The sequence below is a fragment of the Aulostomus chinensis genome, chromosome 8, assembly GCF_037954235.1.
Source record: "Aulostomus chinensis isolate RoL2024-O1b breed Wild chromosome 8, RoL_Achi_v1.0, whole genome shotgun sequence".
Taxonomy (NCBI): Eukaryota; Metazoa; Chordata; class Actinopteri; order Syngnathiformes; family Aulostomidae; genus Aulostomus; species Aulostomus chinensis.
Window position 1 is genome coordinate 21866102 of NC_141327.1, and position 22885 is coordinate 21888986.

The following is a 22885-nucleotide window of genomic DNA, read 5'->3' on the forward strand; positions in this document are numbered from 1 at the left end:
GTGAGGTCGCCTGCCCTGCCCAGGATGGGCAGGTGTGATCTGGGCCAGGCCCCTCTGTCATTAAGCGGCCCAGCTGTGCTGTCACGTCTGGCAAAGAGGCGGGTGTCATCCATGACCCTGTCTCAGCTCCACCAGAGGGGCATACACAGACCTTGACAGGGCAGCTGAGGGTAAAGCCATGCGTGGAATATCTATGAAGGATGACCACGTCGTCCCCTCCTTGCACCCTGGTGGGCGCCACCTCCGCATGCTTGCCTACCCTCCTGCCAAAGTGCAGGATGGGCCCTCATCAGCCGTGTCAGTCAATGAAAAGGGAGAACATCACACCTCCCCTCCTGCTGTGTCCTGCTTGTCTTTTCAAAGGAGAGTTTGAAAGGAGGACAGTGAAGTGGTGGACAGAAGAAATAAAATTTGTGAATTACAAACAAACGATTATTTGAAAATGAGGGTTTCCAATTTTTTTCCCTGTACCTTTAAAATCTCAATCACTAAATCTTTTTTCACCAGTATTGCATACAGGTAAAAGTGCCATAGTAGTAAATGTTTCTAATGAGGTTTAAGAGTGAATGTTGCCAAAAATGTGTTGCTGGTTTGTTCCATCAAGCAGCTCTCATTAATGACCTCGAAGCAAACCCCAGCACGTGACTTGATGTCAGAGTTGGAGCGATAAAAGAAGATGGCAATAAAAAAAAAAAAATCACAAGTGGAGCTCTACCCCACTGATGGTGTAGCGTTACTGTTGCCTTGGAAACATAGGCTTTGATTGGTTTCAGTCAGTATTAATGGTTCAGGTTGTGTCCTCGGATTATTTGGATATATTTTTTATGATGTCCAAATTCATGCTCAGTGGCAGTGGCGTTTGTTGGGTAATTGATCAGAGTTTCTATGGCTTCAAGGCTACAACAAATCTGCCATATCAGGTGTTTCATCATCTCAGTCACCGTCCTTCATTTACTAAGATCTTCAGGAACTAAAGTGTCATTAATCAGTGCTAATTTCTCTCTTAATCCAGTTTCTTTTCCATAAAGAGAAGCAGCATTCCCAGTGATTGAGCTCTTTGATTTGTTTCAGGGAGACGATGGCCCAGGACATCAGCCTGCTCAGACTGTCTTCTTATATTTGAATGTAAGGAGCGGTTTCCTATTTTACTTTGTATTTACTAACACAAGTTTCAACAACAGTAGATTTTTTTTTTTTTAAATATTCAGCAGAGACAAAGCAGGAAGAGTTGGTGAGTGAGAGTGAGTGAGACGCTCTGTCTACTAGGTGACCACCAGTGCTTCAGCCTCAGAGAGATGAAGTTTGCTCTGACAGACATTGTGCCTGAGCAGGAAAAGACATCAGATGGTAGTTTTTTATTTAGACACAACAGCTGTGCAAAACAAAACTGACTCAGAGGTCTCATGGCCTGCCTTTAAAAAAAACGCAGGACATGTTTTGCACTAGGAGGGGCCAATAGAGGTTTCATAAAACATCAGGAAAACAGACGTAATGTGGTGTAGGAACAATAACAAAGATTTTCTGTTCATTTTGGTTGCTGCATGTAACATCAAAGAAGCTTCCCATCTTTCAACAATCAGGTGCTGAGTAGTGGAGAACCAGAAGGGCCCACCTTTGCAAAGCTTTTAATTTCCTAATTCAAACTTTCTTCGAAATGTCAAACAATAGTCTGCACAAAATATTGAAACGCAAACCATTTCAGTAAGACAATGAGATACAATCCTCGTCAAAACTAGAATGTATGAGTCTGCTCAAGATACAGCAAAGTTCATGAAGCCCTACTGATATGGTGCATGCGCAAACCGCAAGACAAACAGAAAAAAATGCGGGCAACCGCTTTTACAGGGCGCACCTATTCAGCTTAATATACTTTACCATGGAGGGAAAGTGTCAACTTTTTGCTCCTTCAGTCTCCCCACCAATGTTGCCTAATTTCGAGGGACACATATGGCTTTCATACATGGGTCACACATTGGTCTTATAAATTAAACACATTTTTAATGGAGGTAACATTTAGTGAGAGCGTTTATTAAAGTTCTCTCAGGCTGCCAAAAAAAAAGTTGTTCTAAATACTGCAGCTCCACACAAGCCAAGAGTCATTTTACCCACCGATGTATGCAGTAACCAGCCAGTACCTTACTATTAAGTCATCTGTGCTGTATTAGTCTGCTAGGTTAATGCCAGCGTCATCCTATGCAGTGTTAATTTCTAACAGACACTGATGATATTTTAGTTCTGCTGTCTCTCAAATGACTCTTCCATTCCTGCCTGTCTAAATTGTGCTGCTCAGGAACAACGTCTCTTTGCTTGCAAATGTAAAAAATGTAATTAATTTTGTTTCCATTCAGAAGTTATCTTTGACGATCCAAGCTTAAATAACTCATGATTTAAATTTTTCACTGTGGCTGAATATCTCTAAAATGAGTTGCCGCTACCTTCTCTGTCAAAAAAATTCAGTGTCTGCTACTGGTGTTTCTTTCTTCTGACACGAGTCAAAATCCCTTCCATCACCAGGCGTTTCATTTATCTTAGTGCAAAGTCTGTAAAGTGCAGAGGACCTTAGATCCGTGTTTAGTCCGGCTTTACCTGCCGTGAAGCTGTTTTCCGTCACACTAAGTAGCAGAGGAGATTAACTTCAACTTTATTATCATCCCCAGTTCACAAGAATACACCGACTATTGAGTAAATGATTTTGAAATTAATAGAAGGAATGAAAATACTTGGTTATCAAAAGGGAAGAAAAAAGGCACTTGATTTTGGAATTTGAATCTGCTCCTTTGAGCTTGTTGTGCACGATGATAGGATTGGGAACAGCTCCTGATTAAGAGCTGGAAGTCCTGTTTGAATCCAGGGATGCTAAATGAAATGGAAATTTGAGTGAATTTCTGTTTTCAGCTGTATAATTAAGTCCATAAATACTCTCCTCCGCCATGCATTTCAAAACTAAAAAAAGTACCCTTCGCTGCTTCAAACCAGAATGTGCACTGAGTCTCCTTTTTGACCATCAAGAAGTCAAGAATGTGATATTTGTTTGGTCATTTTTGAGATATCGGATTTCTCTGTGTCAGTAGTGTAATTCCCTGCCTCACCTACGGTGTATACACACACGTCTGGTGTTATTGGCAGGGCGCCTTCATCCACCGACACCTCCAGCGTCCCTGGTGGCCTTTGTCACAGAAGAAAGAGAATGATCAATATCCCAGTTAAACTAGACTTTCAAAGCTGATCGCAGGGCCTCGTTCTGGGGCCTTCTTCTTTAATGAATTTTCTTTCATTCCGCACAAGTTTTTAAACATCAAACAATAAATCGGCCAGGGCACAGTAAAATATTTAGATCTATTGACTGTGTTTGAAAAATGTAGAGGGCAAAAACTCTAGTGGTTTGATGCTGATACATTCTGAACACTTTAATCCACCCGAGTGTTTCCTTTTATCTGCCTGGGTTTCTCCAAAAGAGGGGAAAAGGGCCTCAAGAATGTTCTCAAAGATCCAGCAACTCTTTCTTAAAAGCTCCTTACCTTCAATTGCTTTTTTTTTTTTTTTTTTTTAAACACAATGATGTTCTTGGTACCAAGGCACCCTTAAAAGAAGATCCCTGGCATACGAAATGATTGATTCCTTGAGAGGATTAGTCGATGTTTCGGAGATATGGCTCACCTCGAACGACACTGGGTACAGGACCTATTCCAGGTTGTAATTGTATGGAAGAAAACTGCCAAAAGTGGAGCACAGCGTGGCACTGTGACGTCACGGGGTTTTAGAGCACGTGCCGACTGAATGGAGCATGTCGTCATTGCCGACCCCAAATCTGTACTTGGTGTTGTATGGAGTCACTTTATCAGAGTCCTGAATGTGCTGGTGTTATTAAACGTAACTTAAGCAACACTGAAGGGTTAATTTGAGATGGAACAAACCTACATTCTCAAAGCCAGACCTAATATCTAATAACTCACCTCTAATATCGAGTAATTGCATTTTATTTCAAGAAATAAAATGATCAAATTTGGACTTGGTCAACTGGTGGATTATTTTATTGTTTACAAACAAAAATAAGCCCCTAGTCTCACTGAAATTCTACTCGCCAGTCATGTCTTATAGTGAGATACTTCGATAAGGGACTAGATAAATGGACTTTTTGCATGATTTTTTTTTAATCACAATTTTTTTCCTCCCAATGAAAAATAATTTTTGGATGTGAAATTCTTTTTTTTTTTTTTTTTTTCATTTTTGGTGTGTCTTCTTCTGACCCCTTAGCTGATGGAGCCACTCTTTAATTACTTGTTCTGTACAGACTCTTGTCTTTTGTGTGTGTATGTGTGTGTGTGTGTGGGGGGGGGGGGTGGCTGGTGCGACAGCCTGGCCTTGACGTTAAACATCTGTCGGGTGATTCATTCGGCTGTGAAAGCGGAGTGACACTAAGGCACATCTGCCGAGGTGCAGGCGATCCCTGCAACCTGCCTCTCGCTAGGCCCCTGCTCCACCACACAAACCACTTTCCTGATGATTGCGTCATTTTCCCTCCTCTCCACCACGGTTAGTTCACCAAAGTGACGTCCTGCTTCTCTCTCCAGTCGTGCACGCCGAGGAGCAGCAGATGCAAAGCCTTGGGCAGATTTAGAAATGGCAAACATAATGAATCTCAAAAACCGGGGGAAAAGCCATCTGAGAGAAACTTCACTTTGTCCTTTCCTGCCCAGGCAGAATCAAAATACTAAGGAAGGAGACATGGAGATGTAGTGGGAAAGTACGTCATTAATGTACTGGAAAATTGCTTTCAGATATCTGTGCTTGAGTATTTATTTTTTCAACATTACTCTCCCCTACTGCGTTTAAAAAAAAACAACCCTCTTCTTATACGCTCTTACTTTATAATTAAATCATTTGAGCAGAATTATTGAATCATTTTTATTCTAAATTATTCGCCGCCTTCATACATATTTTCACCTGTTCTCTAAGCAGCTATTAAGCAGAATTATTTTTGTTTGGCATTCAAGACTGATTTCAGCAAAATCAGATGGGACAATTAGACATCAAAGATTGTCTCTTCGTCTGAGCTCAAGTATGTAAAGTCCATGTTCATCATTTTCAGTGTAGTGTTATAAATGTGCAGTAGAAATATTCTTTATAAGGCCACCTTTTACTTTCCCACATTCTAGTTTTCAGAGCCTGTAATTTTTCCACTTTTACTGGAGTAAAGAGGTTGACTCTTGTGCTTTTTGCCATCCTTTTATACCCAAGTATCTGTACGTCTTAATTAAATGTGTGCTTATTTTTGTGCCTAAATGAAAGAGGTGGCAAAAGTAGAGTGTTCCTGCTTTTATGTGTAGTATTTTCTTCAGTCTGCTTTAAGAAAGTTTGGGCTCATGATAAATTTATTTAACTGAATGGAGGGATTGAGAAACCATTAGAGTTGAAGTGACAGATGCTTCTCCTCACTCCTGTGCAGGCGTTGTAAGCACCAGAATGAATACAGCTTGACTAATTAAAGTTGTGCAGTTGGCTTGCTCTCTCCTTACAAGCCCAAAGTAAAGAGGATTGCGTCGAAGCACGCAGCCGCCATCGTATAGATCAGATAAGAGCAGGCTTGATATGCTGGAAGAATCAATCACTCAAGCTCTTGATTTCTCATCGACACATTGATGTTTCGCTAAAGTTCATAAATGGATTTAGTCTTTTATCCATCTGCACTGCTCCTGTTACCAAAACACTGAGACTGTGAGAAATTAAACAGGAATGATGTGTAACAAACACAGCCAGAGCAGATGATGATGACTGAAATGCGTTGGATAGCCCTTCTTGCTGTGCATGTTTGGCACAGATAGAGTCCAAGGACGCACAAGGCCTTTGATCGTGTCTCTGGGGCGTCCCAGATGTTCCAGCGCAGGGCAATGTCAAGTCTGGTTTATTTGCCGAGGTAATGCCCGGCCATTATATGAACAACTCATCCATCAAACAAAAAGGAACATTTCTGGAATGCTTTTTCCTTTACGCGACTGAGCAATTGAGGTTTGTCAGGGAAGAAGAGTTTTGATAGACCATAACCACATCTTCAGCCCTGTGTGCTGTTAAGGGCGCAGGACATGATGTTTATTCAGGGCACCTATGGACTCGTCCTCCCCTCGTTAATGCAGATGTCTGAGGGCATTAGCTATCATTTGATATATAATGGAATGCAATATTTCCCTTCTGTAGATGACTTTAGAATCATAAGGAACTCATTTGACTGAACCATCTGTGAAAAGTCCCAACCAGTAGGTGGCAGTATGATACCTGAATCTGCAACTTCCCAAATCAAGTCTCCTCATTTATCAAGAAGCACCCGGACTATTTCAGCTGACAACTTGAAATACACAATAAAATCTACAAAGTGGTATATTTAACCATACTTATTAATAACAACCCTTTCAGATCAAACATTCATATATAAATGAAATGTCTGTTTGACATTTATCACAATTTACAATTAAAGCATTTACATTCCAACCACAAAGCTATATTTTTAAGAGCAGTGATTTTTTTAGCTTTTGAAAGCAAAATATAAAACATAGTATAGAGCATAAAGTATACTGTATACTACTGTACATCTGAGACAAAGCATGAGTTTTAGTGTCTTTAATGACGATACGAACAAAGTGTTCTCACTCAGCTTTAAACGATATGGTACATTTATGTCTTTGCTGAATAAGCTGTCACCTTTCTTGATTCCAAACAAACAAAAAAGCATCTGCATGAGATACTTTGTGTGTTTTTTAAATAGTCTTGTACTTTTAGACTTTTCAGAGAAGAACATTTATTGATTTTTTTTTCTTCTTCCTTTAACGGTATGGATGTTTCGTTAAACACACCCTTTGCAAATAAAAGAATAAATTCTAACTGATCACAGACCGTTTTCCTATCAATTTAACTGAAACTGCTCATCTAGAAATATTTTTCCTCTGCTTTGCAGCACTAAATGCTTGCAACCTTTTGTAAAAAAAAAAAAAAAATTCTAATATTGATGGTATTACTCTGCCAACTATCTGAGTGGAAGACCTGAGAGTTTGCATATGTGACACCGTTTCACCTCTTAATTGTTTTCGATGGGGAATGAATTAAAAGTTAGCTGAAATTCAAAGGACCTAATGGGTTAATTTCTGGGCTTGTTGCTTCAGCAATCCCAACACAATGAATTATTTTAGTTTTACAGCTGAGCTCGAGGTGGACTCAATATCGACTCTCATCAAGTTGCAAAATGATGAAACTTTGTGGCTGCACATAAAACAACAACAACAGGCCACATGGATCAGATGGTGCGAGAGGACACTCAGTGTTTTGCAGCTCATTAAGTAAGTTCTCAAAGTGAATTTCCTACATTTTTTCCTAAAAAAGAAAAAAGCGAGTGCACAATTTGCAACATTCACTGCCTCGACTCAGAATTAGAGATTTATTTTCTGAGCAGGAAAAAAAAATCAATTAGTGCTAAATTTATTCATGGATTTCTGCGATCAATGCGAGTCCACTCAGAGGGGCTCGGTGGGACCCAGTTCATCCCAGTTAATGTGTTTGAAGGGGAATTACCATTGATGTTGTTTTCTCTTCCTCTCAGGTCAAAGAGCATCGTGGAGCTGTCATGGCCTGCCTGCAACATGGGAGGAACTTCCCTCCAGTCCTCAGTGTTACCCACAAGGCACCTGGACAGGAGGGGAGGACTGCGTGGAGCGCCAGTTGATGTGAGGGGAAGAACAATCAGGTCGGTCGGCTGCTGAATCTAACATACTGTCTCTCTTACTTGAGCTAATTGTGAATCCAATCAAGGCTGGGAATACTGCCTATTGATTTACCCCACTAAACGCACACAATAAACAAATACACAGGGAATAGATTATATGTGAATTCACTCACAAATGGCTTTCGCATCTATAGAATATTCATAAAATCAGCAATATTGCTCAGTGCACTGCGATTAAACTGGACGGATAGGTGGAGGAAAGGTGTTTCTTTGCTTTTCGTAATTGGCTGCGTCCACTGTAATGACCTTTCATGACTCCTTGATTATTCCCATAATTCTTGCATACTTCATAATGCGCCTCGGAAAGACATGCGGTGTGATCCTCTGAAATGTTCCTTCAAGGATATGCTTTTCGCTCTTCATATTGATTTCAAACAGTTCCTGCACACAGGCTATATTTCAGGTCAATTAGACATATTTGGGCATTTGCAAATCATTTTTTTCTCTCGGATCCTGGGGCTCTAAAACTGCACTTTTGGCCTAACAGCACTGCTCAGATTCTCTGTGGAGCTTGACATTTTGATCCGCAACAGAGACTAAATGATAACCGTTTCCTTGTAAATACTGTTGCCTGCGGGGGAGGGTTTAAATAGACCAAGAAGGACTTTTCACACACTCACTTGTTTATATTCACAACTCATCTATATATGGACAGCTAAAGCATTTAGAATATAGTCTGCCTTGGATGTAGCGGTGTGAGGCTGCTGCAGAGAAAGTACTGTGAGGGGAGACCCGTAATTACAGCAAGTTATTGTTAATAATTTTCTAAATTTCTCCAGGTTTTACACTTACAAATTATGCAATTATGACCATTCCCCAGAGAGCCATCAAATAGGTTGCAATTGCACTCTTCTTCGCTAACAGAATTCCACTATCTATCTTTATCATGCTTGCTTTGTTTTGTTTTTTAAAGGGAATATTTTTATTTATTTTTTTTTTGTTTTGATGTTGTTGTCGGCTCATCTATGAAAGAACAAGCTGCCCTTGTTTGAAGTATTTGGTCTTGGCATCTCTGATCACTCTCATTAGGGCTCTCCTTTCACTGAGAGCAAAAACACTCCAGTTCATTTATTTTTATTTCAAACATATCATTGACTGCTGTCTGAGCTTGTATCCACATCTAAGAGAAAGTATTTATTTGAACCCAACTAACAACCCCTCTCTTCACCAATTTTAAATATGAATGGAGGAGCAATCGATTCGTCACTGGCTGATTTTTGTATGTTTTCCCCTCTCTCTGCAAAAAACATAATATGAGTAAATAATTCCTTTTACCAATAAGTGCAAGAAATTGAATGGAATATTTATTTTGCCTTGAGAAAAAGTCAATGTTGATGTTTGACCCCTGTGTATTGTCATGACAACCTAAAGTCTTTTGACACTTGATGGCTAGAAGATGACAACATCCTCCTACTGCTGTGTACATGGTGAACTGGCAGCGCCCACACAGGGGGAAGATTGACATAAACATTTTTTAATTGAGCTGCAAATGTTGTCATAAAATGGAGTCATAATTTTATCATCCCTAAGGGGGGAAATCTGCTCATGCAAAAATAAAAATAAATGTATAATTAATACAGCCAGTCACATTATGCCCGATGTGAGGCTGTACAGATAGGATAATATTACACTTTTGCAGTGCTGCTCTGAGCTTTTCCCAGATTGCTGATAGTGTTCAGTGCTCAGTGCTTGGCTCCAGGGAAAGATTTCTTCATGTCACATCCTTATCAAAAGAGCGTTTTGTTCCTTCTGGCACACACAGTCCTTATTCCACGAGAAGGCCTGTGATCTGTCATACATGTGCAGATCTTTCTTCAGCATCCCCTCTCAGTGCTCTGCTGAAGATCAATTGTGTTTGTACTGTATGCGAATGTGTATCAAAGAGTCCCCACAGTCAATGCCTCCACTTATAAGGTAATTTACTGACACAGGAGATTCCGTGGGGACCATGCCGAGCGCTCCATGTGCAGCAGAAGGAAGCGTGAGGAGGAGGAGGAGGCGGAGGAGAAGGGGTGGGGGGGGGACACAGCAGTCATATAGAGTGGGAGGATGGACCTGGGTTGATATCACACTCCACTTACACAATAAAAACAAATGTATGCATTGAAATGCATATACGCACACCGGGATGTTGTCAGTGGTTGATCTGAATATGAAGGTCTCCCGACCTGAGCGTTAACCACATTGATGAATCTCCCATCCAGTGCCTATCCTGTTTTACAGAGCCACAGGGGAATACCTTGTCAATGAAAACTTTCATAGCAGCAAAAACACTCACCCAGTTGTTAATCCTTCAGACTTATGGCGGTAGCTGTCCAAACAGAAGGGGAATAATTCCCATGAATTTCAATAGTATATTGACCTTATAACTAGCCAAGTTTAAGTCATAAATCCATAGTTGCTCTTGTCTGAGAAGTGGGCAGCCCAGTGTTCACCAGCTCCTCCTCCTTTCGCTTGCTCTTTTACAGCTGAGGTGGGAGGCAGGTCAAACGCAAGGCTGGGTTTTTCTGGATTTAACCCAGCCATAGAAGAAAAGAGGGAGCGTGCATTTGTGATGTGTGCGCGCGTGCATGTGTATGAGAAGTTCTGGTGTTTAATAGCAACAGGATGGCCGTGCATGGATGAGCTATTCTGTGTGTGTGTGTGTGTGTGTGTGTGTGTGTGTGTGTGTGGATACAAAGGCAGTGACAGAAGGTGACCCCCGTGTCAGTGCTTTATTATGTCCGCTTCATTTGCTAGGCAAGACTCCATTGGCTGTCAGTTTCACTGCCTGACTGTGTCAGCTGGACAGTGTTAAGTCTGATGGAGTGTTTTTGCTTCTGATGCTGTCCTGAGCAGAAATGCAGGGAGAGCTATGAAACAGGCTCAGTGACAGGTTCTCAAAACAGGCGGGCCATGAATATGCAAGCTCTTCCACAAACAGCCAAGAAAAAAAAAAAAATGCTTGATGTGGCTGAATCTCAAAATATGCAATTTCGCCATATTCCAACAGCGGCATTGACACTTTCAGCACATTTCTCTGAGAGTCTCACTGTCTCTCCAGCTTTAATTCTCCAGCATGAGTACGGGGAGAAGGTTTCTTGCCTGTTTCATCAGTAAATATTAAATAATATTTCACTTTACTGTCACAGCATAATAAAAACAGGAGAGGCATGCGCTATGGGATAAAAAGAAATCATAATTGGATATTTTTGAGAACTTATGATATTTGTGCATTTTTTAATTACATGATTTTGCACAAGTAACTTGTCTTGATTGATTGGGATAAGGACCTCCTCTTAGCTCCAAATGTGCTTCCAACCTCCCCTGTTTAATGCAAATTAAGCAAACATGTGCCTTTGATATTGAAATGATCTCACTGCTTTCCTCCAAACATTTTAGCAGAGGAATGGAACTGCGTGTGCACTTTCTTATTGTAAGTTACATTACCAAGGCCCTGATCTTCCTCATAGAATCAGGGTTTCCAGTTTTAGTCGAAGAACCACTGAATCTACAACTGTTAAATCTCACTGCTTATGATCCGAAAATTAGTTTTGCTTTTTTGTGTGTTTTTTTGGGGGGGGCTTTAAAAAAAAAATACCTCCAAATTTTACATCAATAAACTGACTGGTGTTGGGTCGTGTTTAATGAGCCAACATTTTCATTACTTCTGCTGATATGATGACGGAGTTTTGGCAACTTATTATGAATATGTCAATTTTCTTGATGACTCATTTAGGCAGTAGATGACTGTAAATGCTGAATACACTTTTTTTTTTTTGAGCCCAGGGTGTCACTTGAGGTTGTCTTACTTGTTCCTTGATAAAGAAGGAGGAGAGTTCCATTGAATTATTAATTTTGTATTAAAAATAATTAAATCAGTAACCCACAATAAATCAAATAATTGTCTCAGCATTGTAACAATGTTTTTGATGCCTTACTTTGAACAATTTGAACATGTAAACCCCCCCTTTTTTCATTTATCACAAAAGGCCAAACTATTTTTAAATACCTTAATGCAAGCAGAACATATTTTGTAAAAAGAAAAAAAATTCCATCTTTGTTTTAGAAACTGCGTGAGCCAACAAAGTAAAGACGAGTCATTTGATTCCAGCTCTCAATACGCTCCATCACCGCCCAGCAAGTGAATTGCTGGCTGTAGAGACAATATGGGGTGTTTACCCAGGCAAGCTGGAGGTTTGCAAAACTCAAGTTCAATAATTTTTTTTTTCCAGGGGATTTGTAGTTAAAGAAGACTAATACAGTGATTGTGCCGTTCATATAATAATGTGCCCCCTCCCTGGAGTGACCTGCCTGTCAGTGTTTGACAGTCACTTTTCAAGTCACCATTACCTACCCTTGAGGTAACAGCAGTGTGTTTGTAACTGGATAAAAAGTGCTTTTCTAATATGAGGAACCTGCATGCAAAATGCACGTAGACTCTGTGTCCCATTAGAACAGACCTCGCCGCCCTGCTCTCCTGGAGAAACGGCAACTCCTCACTAATTACCTGCTATAATCTCTGAGCAGACAGAGTTATTGGCTCATCCTTCCCACAAGTGTGCACTTCTACTTTTTTTTCTTACCTTGTTCATATATCATGTAGATAGCCAGTGAATTATTTGCGGTCACATTGATGGGGTTATTTGTACCTGGTGGTTTGTAGAGTGCAAATTAGGGGGAAATCTCTGGACTTTATTTGAACAGAAGCGGATCAGATTGGCCCATCGTCTTCAGATTTGGACACCATTCGTGAAGGGGAAGGGTTGGTGGTAGTTCCTGTTTAGAGGCCGGGGCTTTACATTCCAGGACACACACACAGACACACACACGGGGGCACTTATCGAAACATTCTTGAACGCGATACTTTTATGCGTACCACCTAAACAAACTTTACACTTAGTGTACATTTCACTGCATATGCAAGAACTTGCACTCACACATCTAAATAGATGCACATGTATCTTCCAGCACAGACACACTCGCTCACTCAATGACTCCATCTTCCTCCTACTTTATCTCTCTCCCTCCCTTTACTGGAAGGCCACTCTGATAGGCCCCGTCATAAGGAGACCACCATCCCTGCTGATTCCAGGGGGAGTCCTTCAGAGGCAGCACTTCCAGTGGCTTCAGTGCATTAAAGCTTTTACCTTTTGCTTCTAAAGGCATTGGGACAAAAACAGGCCGAGCTCTTTCTCTCCACTAGGGAGAGAGAGAATGCATTGTCTTGTGAGGACACTGATTACTTAGAAATCAGTCATCAATTATTCAAACAATGGCATACTGTATTGCCTCCACCTTTAGTGACAAGACGGCCTTTCAAGGCTGGGAAGTGCAGAGACACACCCTGCCCGGTCCACAAGAATCAATACAGGCCCGGGTAGTTTGCTTGCTTGCTTTCGTTGTGGCCTGTCTTTGTCTTTGTGCCAGTGTGAATTTAGGGCCCTGGCTTTAGACAGTAAGGCATTTGCGCAACCTTGAAGTGCCAGCTGCTGAGGAGGCCACAGGGCTAAGGCAGGCCACCATGAAGGCCTGCAGGGTTTGGAAACACGCCCTTGGCATGTCCCTCAGTCCACCCTGCTGCTTTTTTGTCAGATTCTCTCCATTCCCTTTGCTCTCTTCAGTGCCTGTTGTCTTAACTTAGCTGATTAGCTGTAAGTGGGCCTGATGAATGTCCGCCGTTCGTCCACAACACCCGGTTCTCCCGAGAGAGGTGGTTGAAGTTGTCTCAAGGATGGACAGAGACGAAAAAAGGGGACTTTCTCTCACACCAGTCCAGAGATGAGACCACCCAGGATTTGCATACTTGAGGTTTTTACTTTGCTTTTCTTCCTTCCCTCCACTCTACGGTGTTACCAAGTTTTCCCTGGACCAGACTTCTGGCACACCTCGCACTCCTGCTCCTCAGTCACTGTCACTGAAACACAAAAAGTGCAACACACAGCCCTGTGTCCTGTCCCAGACTGTTGGACCTCCCCTCTCTGGAAGCCTTCACTGCCTTGCAATGTTTGCTAATACAATATCCTCTTACTCTGCCTCAGAGCCAGAGCGTTTATTTTGAACAACCACAGGCCACTAAAAAGGTCAGGCACCCAAAGCCAAAAAGCCAATTAAACAAATGAAGTGTGATTCACACCTAAACAACTAAAGTGGATGTCATTCTTTTTTCTCTCTCAGTCTTTTATTGTCATGTGTTTCTGACACGTTGGTATTCTAGAGAACTTTCTCCGGCTGTGTCAAGGTCAATCTGTGTGCCAGTGCTGTTTATTTGCGGGCCATTTGGCCTCTGTTACAGCTTGTGACATGAAAGAGTGAAAGAAAATGTGGCTGGGAGAGAGAAAAAAATCATAAGGGTGAGGAAAAGTATGGGAGGGGTGAAAAAGGGGGGAGACTTGCTGAAGGAGTTGGATAACAATGGCTGAAGTCCAAGGCTGGCTAATAGTATCTGACACACTGCAATTTTGAGGCTTATATCAACATTGTTTTTACAGCTGTAATTAAGCCACCTAATCAGAAGCACATTGGTCGGGACAGTCTGGGGCTGTGAGGGGGCAGACACACAGTGAGCTGTGTTCAGCCCTGCGGCAAAGCAGCAGCACCGCACGGGGCTTGGGCTAGGTGGAGGCCAGCCAAGAGAACTGTGGGTGGGAGAGCATCCTGAATGTGACACGCACACACATACACACAGATGTACACAAGCGCTGTGCAGTCTGAGCCAGGGCCACACTGAATGAGAGCAGATCCAGGGAGGGAAGCATCATGTATGTAAAGAATATGTGTGTGTGTGAGTGAATTCTTGTGGTAATACATCTGTCCAAATTCTGTTTGAGTCCGTGTGTGTTGCAACAGTCTCCTAGTGGCGTGCATATCTGTGTTTATCAAGTGCTCAATTATGCCCAAATCTTACTTATGCACGCATATGTGCTCAAGTGCATTTCCATGTGTGTTCAGCGGACAATTTATAGTGTGTGCCTGTGTGCAAGGAGTGAACATGTGCATGTGTGCGGTCACCTCAGCCCCACAGAGGTTCACCCCACCCTTGTCAGGGCCCAGTGCCGAGTCACCCAAGTCTCAAATGGCAACAACACACAGACAGGCACACACAGACACACACGCACAGAGCAGGACGCGGAGCTCAGCTGAGGCCAAAGTCAACAGATGAGCTGGTCTGAACTGGCTTGCTGTGTGTTCTGATTGTAAATTGCGCTGGTGATGATTAGAGAACTCCAGCACAGGATGTCGACTCTTAAAACTGTCCAGAGAAAATAATTTTCTACTATGTTCAGGAAACTTTTTTTTCTTTCTCTCCTTTACACCGCTCCCCACTCCAAACCCACCCGCCCTTCCTCTTTAATTTAAACATCATGGGGCTGTATGTGAGGAGGTGGTGTGTAAATTGGTTTAAGGCCTCGAGAGTGAAAAAAACATCCAGACAATGGAGGCTGTTTAGAGTTTCATCTCGTAAGTGCACACACACATAGACTCCGATATCTTTACACATACATGCATATCTTCGCATATATCCTTAAAATGCCACTTTTTTTTTGTACAAACATCTGCATTCACTTTTCCCAATTGGTGTATCTTTGAGAACAGGACATTACCAATTTTACACTTTTCCATGTTTACTGTCTTAATGCGTGCATTAATAGCATTATCTAGGTTTTTATTCCAGTGTGGTTGTCAGAATGTGGGAAGGAAGATCAATGAGCGAGTGTGTAACAGAGCCAGAGGTTGATGGGGATGAATGATTATTGTTCGGCTTTTTACCTCCTACTCACTGTGTCATGATGTCATCATCCTGAGACACACAATCCTGGGCCAGCCCAGCTTGTTGTTGTTTCCCACATCCCCACAAAAACCACAGCCTTCTGACTCATCACTCTCTGACAACACATAGAGCTGAGACACAATCCCCCACTGATGGACTGGACAGAGAAAATGATGCTTCTACTTTGGTGTTATCATTCGAGGTATCTGTGTCTTCTATCGAAACGGAGAGAATATGGCGGCAACATAGCGTGACGAGCCACCTAAGACAGGAAATGTGACTGGACACCAGAGCGGAGTTTGCTGAATGTTCTGGATTCTGCTGCTGGCACATTTAGTTTCACATTCTTGAACCCCTGCTGCGTCGCCCAGCTTGGTGACCATGAATGTGTTAGCAACTACTGAGACCTCTCAGCACGTCCTTCAGCCTAATTTAGATTTATGTCCTTTTTAAAGACTTTGCCATTTCCCTTCCTCCAGGGGTGATATTTTTGCTTGCTTGAGTCATATGCACGCTGATTCATTTTTCAAACATGCAATGCTTTGAAGGAATAAGAGACAGTATACAGGCGAGGAAAGCAAAGACTGAAGAGAGAGGAAGGCAAGTTTGTGTGACTTGTCTGGAATGGTGCGTCGCTGCTGGCCTGAAGTTTGGCAGTAGTTTCACTCTCCCTCTCTAGTTACTCTCTCACCTCCACAGAAATGTCCAGCTTAATTTAATCAGGGAGGCAGCAGGGAAATCAAACTGGGCGTTGGACCAAAAGCTTCCATATGGGGACAGGCCTGGTCCTGCGGCCTAATCGACTCTGGGGGCAGGCAACAAAGACAGTCAGTGAGTTCAGTGAAAGAAAGTCTGTTTATATTTGTATGATGGTGTCTCTGTATGTGCATACTGTATGAGTGTGACTCGAGGAGGGGAATGAGTCTGGCAGGGAGAGGATGTTAATGTGTCCCTCAGGTAGCAGCGTCACACACAGGCTTGTGTTTGACATTAAGAAAGTGGGGAGATTATATCCTGTGCCATGATTCCCTCCCCCTCCTTTTCCTACTGTGCGGTTCAGATGTTAGAGCTGGCATTAAATTCCTGTTGACAAGCTCCTGGAGGGGAATGTGCCATGTTTGCCGTCACTGTGTCCCCACAGTCCGTGTGGAATAGTCGCTGTCTCTCTAAGACATGCAAGTCCTCTGTCTTCTGTTTGTTCCTCCACTCCACCTTCTTCTGTTTTCTCCCTTCCCTCGTGTTTCATGACTGTTTACGCAAAATGATGGTTCCTCTTCACTTCACTGGGTTGCGGTTCACCAAAAAAATAAATAAATGAATCGGCGAAGACACACAAATTCATTCACAAACACTCTTTGCATACCCCACCAGCACACGATGATAGATGGAGAAAAAATGTAAGCTGTGGGAAGAGAAAGTAAATTACAAACACATCATGGCATGACTATGGAATACAACTGGTGAATGGCGGAGACAGCTAGCTAAACAATGGCCACAAGATGCTCGGAATTCCTCATGAGTTAAACAAAAATCAAGAATTGTCTCGTCTGGGCAGCAGCAAATATGTAAGACTCTGTACGTGACAAGAGTTGCTAAAAACTGGAAAGTTTTTCCATCCATCCAACCAAATATTCTGTGTTTATATGACAACGCTGTGATGATGATGATGATGATGACCAGGATGAGTTAAAACACTGTAGTATGCCCACTGGGCCAGCAGGTGGTGGTATAATCATAGCCATACTTAGGAACTTATCACCACAGAATAAGACGGCGCGAAAATGGCGAATGTGAGTCTGAAAATAAACTGTTTGGACAGATTACAAAGTGGAAAAGGACGGTAACTTTACGTTTTGGAGGAGAGGGATTAATGTAGAGTTTGCAGCACAGTAAAGCCTGTAGGTGCCTCATTGTTCCCGCATGGCATGTTAGCAGAAGCTAATGTGTTTATATACCAAAGCACCTTCCATAGTAAACAGACTGTATTTAAATAGCGCTTTTCTACCTGGGAGAAGTGAGGATTGGAACCAGCAAACCCTCTGTCACTTGATGGTCACTCTGCCTTTGAGCAATACAGCCCCAAAGTAAAATTTATAATGCGTTGCACAAGAATAAAACATAAAAAAGGAAAAACCATGTGGAAAATGGGTCCCAGTTATCAGTTTTCACAGGATTTCTATAATGGCAGTTTACACAGTAACCATGCAGTTGGCAACAGATTCTACCTTGGAACCTGGTTTAAAAAGCTTGCTGTTTCAAGCCTGCAAAATGTCGTTATCGTGTGGTGAAAACGGGACAAATGCGACAAAAGTTTACCATTAAATGCAGAAATTATTATTGCTCAAAGAGTCCCAGAGAAGTGTCACAAATGGTTGTAAAGGTTTCGATGTAGCATAGCAGAAGGGCAGTCTAGAGAGAAACAACACCTTGCCGTGGTGAAAGCCTGTTATTAGTCTCAATATAACCAAGCCAGGGCTGGCTCCAACCTGGTACTGCCATATGTATTCAAACGGCAGTCATAGGTCCCGAGGGGCCTGTGTCTCTGTATGCCTGTGTTTGAGTGCAGTGTGTAGAGAGGGACTTGGAAGGGAAAAGACCCAGATTTATACGTTTTGCTCTTGGAATATCCCAGAGATATGTTGGAGGCAGCAGGAGGATTTCATAAAAGGCTTCTCCAGTTTCTCTGGGTCAGCGTTTTGTCATCGTCAGGATATTACATGGTGACAACAGGCATTAAAATGCTGACCCCCCTTCCAGTTTTCCCCATTCATAAGCGTCTGTCTCCCCATGCTTAATTATTTTCCATTTCTTCCTTAAATACAGGGTAAGCTATATAAATAGTATTTTTATACATTCATGTGTAAAAGAAAATAATAAACTCAGTTGGAATAAAATGTTGTAATTCATGGAGGCCCTGAGATCATTGAAGAAAACACCGTACTGTCCCGGTATGGTTCTCACCCACAACCTGCTCCAATGAATAATGAGTCTCTCCCTCTTAGATATGTTGCTACTTCTGCTATTACAGCAAGGGCCTCATTTCAAAGGCTTTTTCCTTGAAGCTAAATACTTATCTTATTCTAATGGTACTCCTGAGAACAGACCGCTTATCCTGATATGAATGCAAAATTCACTGAAGGAAGCAGCCATGGCATGCATTTTAAAACATAAAACGGGGTGTAAAATTTGAGGGGGAGATGAAGAAATATCTACACAATTTAGGTTTTATTATGAATATACATGCAGTATGAGCAGGTTCTAATATTAGATGGTGGAGAGTCTAATAAAAGTTGTGATTGCTGCGCTGGTAAGATTTGTGTCTCTGTTGTGCTGCGGACAGTTCTGATGTTTGGTCTGATTGTAACTCAGTCTATGGCTGTGATCGCTGCTTCCAAAGTACCATAAATACATAATTTTGGTCAGGGGAAACAATAAACTTCTGCCAAGGAGGTTGTGACTCTGGTGCCGTTTGTTTGCCTGTCTGTCCGTCAGCGGGATTATGTGAAAATTTACCAGGTCGATTTTTATTCAGCTTGGTTGATCGGATCCAGGACAGGTTTTTTTTTTTTTTTTACGGCAATTTTTGACATTCTGATTGATTAATTTTCAAGGAAAATATTACATGGACCTTGGTGAAGAAAATTCAGGCATGCTTCTCATACTTTTGGAAATAAATCTAGACATACCGTATGCGATGGTTTCAGTTGTTGGATTTACATGTAATAGACGGGTGGGCTATCGGCCTTGGCGGAGGTCTGCGGTCTTTGAGTACCCCTCTAGTCATGAATGTGCCAGTACTGTCTGTGGACGTGAAAGTGAACTGGAAGACCAAAATGGTGTGTTTGGGAGGTTGACTTTATGCGCCCTTGGAACTTGCTGGTTTGTGTGTTTATGTGTGTATGTGGGCAAGTACGTTTGTGTGTGTGTGTGTGTGTGTGTGTGTGTGTGTCTCAGGCAGCTCTGGCAGGAACTTGGGAAACTTTGGGTTATTCACATAACCACAGTTCTGTGAGTAGCATGAGTGAGTGTCTCAGATTGGGAGCGCCCTCAGCGTGACCTCACCAAGAACCTCCTGTTGCATTTCGGAGCGAAGCTCATCAGCGTCTGAGAGGAGAGACGCAACCTCCCTATTAATTGGGCTGACACTATGCAAATAATTACTAGAAATGATCACCTCTTTCTCACGACTCATGAGCAAAGAGGGTGGTCTGTTGAGACGCCTGTGCTACTCAGAAAACTGATTTGAAGAAAATATTCTTTTTTGTGTGTCTCACATTGTGAAACACTAGATTCCAAAGTAGTTCAGTAGATGTTATCTGAAGACCCCCCCTGTCCTGACATCTAACACACACACACACACACACACACACAATGTCTACTTATCAACATTTGCAAGTAGCTAGTGACTGAGATGACTCAAACTAATTGATGGCTAGTTACATGTCATCGGTGGAAAAAGGGTTCAAATGAAAAGACATTTAACTTGATCGTATGAAATGTTCAAATGTACCACACAGGCTCAGAAGTATTGTGGTGGCTTCTGTAGGCAGGTAGTAAAGCTGCTTTACAAAGGTGATCCATAATTTGTTACATTTTCAAAACGGATATACTTTATTCTTGCTTCTGGTGGACAATAATTCCCCAAAAGTAAATCATGCTGAAGTCAAGGTTAAAGGTTTACGGTCTCATACACAGAGTCCCCCCCCCCTTTTTTTTATCCATCTGATCAAAATTCTTATGCATAGAAATGTTGCACACTGAGTCAAATGTGTTTTGGCATTGAAGGATATTGCTTCCATATATTAACACTTAAATATTGTTCATAACAAGGCAAACGATTAAATGGCTGCATGCAAACAGCCACTTAACTCAAAGCCCGCAAGCAACTGAATAAATTAAGCCTGCCCAACTAGGCTACATGTGTGAGTGTGAATGAATGACAGCGGAGAAAAGTGGTTTAACCACTTGAAGCATCATCACTACAGTCGAAACTTTGGATGTCTCTTGTTTTGCCTTGCCTACCTCAGTGTCATGGCATTGATTATACAACAGGTCAAGCTGTTGGAAGTTTTAGCGCTGGATAAAAGGGAACCACTCCAAAATGGTCTTAGCTCATAGAGGCAGCACTTCGAACAGGTTGTTACAGTCGCGAGGTAAACTTTTCACCCCACTTTTTCATCAAACATTCAAGTAAATGTGACTGCCCTTGTACACGTGTGTGTGTGTGTGTGTGTGTGTTTGTTTTTATGTCAAACAAAAGTCTGGTAGTATGACATTGTTGGTCGAATGCCATTTCAAGTTGAGAAATATTGAACATTGATATTGGTTGTTAGCCAAATTATTTTGAATATCAGTATCGGCTTAAAACTTCCATATCAGTGGACTTCTAAATGAAGGCCATCCTGAGCTCACCTCTGGAATAATTAGTTCTTTTCCAAGGGGAGAGCACATTGCAAATTCAGGATTGTTATGAAAGTAGCACAAGCAGCAAGTGTGGACTCACCTTGTTGGCTTTGAAACAGTAGTTTCATACAGTGCAAGTGACAAATTACAACAGGAATCTAAGGGGTCCATTTGTTTGTGGAGATGAAATAGTCTGGGGCTCATGTGCTGTGAAACCACATGTCTTGGACTCTAGGCCTTGAGAAAAGAACTTTATTTACCCTTACCTAAAATGGTCTGGGTGCAAAAGAAGCTCTGATTTACACATCGCTGCTGATGTTATTTTTAATTTATTGGACAAAGCCTCAGTTGTGGAAGTCTTCTGAGAGTCTCTGGCGGTTCAACCGTAGTTTAATGCAGCCCGGACTGTGTATTAATAGTTTAAAACTCAACAGTACAATCAGATCACCAAACCAAACAACACTTGGGCTTCTGTAACAGTCCGCTCTCTGAGTCTCTTACTTTTCTCTTTCAGTCTTTTTAGTGGATGTCTGGAGTGAACAGAATTCCTAGAGGCGCAGCACTGAAGATGTAAAGGTTTTGGAGTGTTCAGTATCACAAAACCCAAACACAAGGAGGTGGCGTTTATTGCACTGGGTAGTTATCCTCATTAACATTGTAATAATTTCCATTTGGGTATTGCAAGAGATATGCAAATCTCATGGTGGTTCATGTTAATTTTCACCTCTCATATTTGTTTTTACTTATAATGCTGTAATGGGAACCACTGGGGAGTTTATTGTTTAATAGGATGGGCAGATATAATTTCAGCACACTGTGTTAAAACACAGGGAGTTGCATCTGGTGAATGGTCAATATCTTCGATTGATTCTGTTAAAATTTGGGATGCCATGGGGCCTGACAGCTATGAATTGTATTATTTTGGGCAGAGTGTAGAAGAATGGGATCGTTGTGGGAATTTAAATCCAATATTTGTTTTCTGTACATACACAATATGTACTTAGAAGTAGGAGGTATTTGACACTTCAGGCAAAAAACCCCCCCAAAAAACCAAACTACTGTAAACCCCTAACCTATATCAACTCCACAAATAATTTAGAAATACACAAGGGTGTCTATATGAGGCTTCTCTTCTTTTATCACCACTGGTTTCTGTCAAAATTACAGTGGGCTCTGATAAACCACTCTTAACGAAATAATGATGAGTTACCTCGTATTTCCTCCAACTTTATGAAAAAGTTTGTCTCGTTAAAGGTTGACTCGCTCATCCCGGGAAAAAACCTGTTCATATTTGAACTCAGCACCCAAACAATCACCCCTGCCTCCCTCCCCGCGCGCGCGCGCACACACACACACACACACACCCCACCGATCAGTGTTCCATCACAAGTTCAAAGTCACTGGGCTCCAAAGGACAGTTTTTGCATAATTGACCATCAGACACTCCAAATGTCGTGGTAGTGACCTGAGAGAGAAGGATTCAGGCCAAATTCCAGCAGGAAACTCAAATGTAGAGCGCAGGGATGTAATGTTGATGGTAATGTTCAGTCGTTATTGGACTTTAGAAATGGAATATTTTATAAACATTTGAAGTAAAGCCTTTGATTAAAAATTAATCTGAGTAGTAATAAGATCAATATTTGGATTATTGACATCCACGTAAACGTTGTTAGTGTCGGTTTGTAGGAAGTGAACATTCAGATCAAGCGGGGAAGAGTTGAGCCTGCTGAAATGCTTCATCGGGTTGCTTTGCTTTGCTATGTGGCAAAAACTTTGGAAACAACCCATGAAATCGATTTATTTGACAAGAAATGAACCTGTGAGTGGAGGGAAAGCAGACGACATCAGAGCTGGTAGTCACTGCAACAACCTGTTTCAGTGGTTGTCGGTGTACTGCTAGAATACAAAACCATTCACACTTGAATGAATCAAAGTAACGTCCAAGCATCGTCGTTTATGCCTCT

At 41.8% G+C, this 22885-nt stretch overlaps 1 protein-coding gene across 1 annotated transcript in view; it reads left to right on the forward strand.

Annotated features, from left to right (window-relative positions):
• The window catches only part of LOC147257642 (uncharacterized), a 60959-nt gene that overhangs the window by 10209 nt on the left and 27865 nt on the right, over positions 1-22885 (forward strand). Inside the window, exons 3-5 of the mRNA XM_086211691.1 lie at positions 1072-1125; positions 1209-1231; positions 7586-7729. Coding sequence (XP_086067817.1) covers positions 1072-1125; positions 1209-1231; positions 7586-7729 — 221 coding nt within the window. The remainder of the gene's footprint in view (positions 1-1071; positions 1126-1208; positions 1232-7585; positions 7730-22885) is intronic.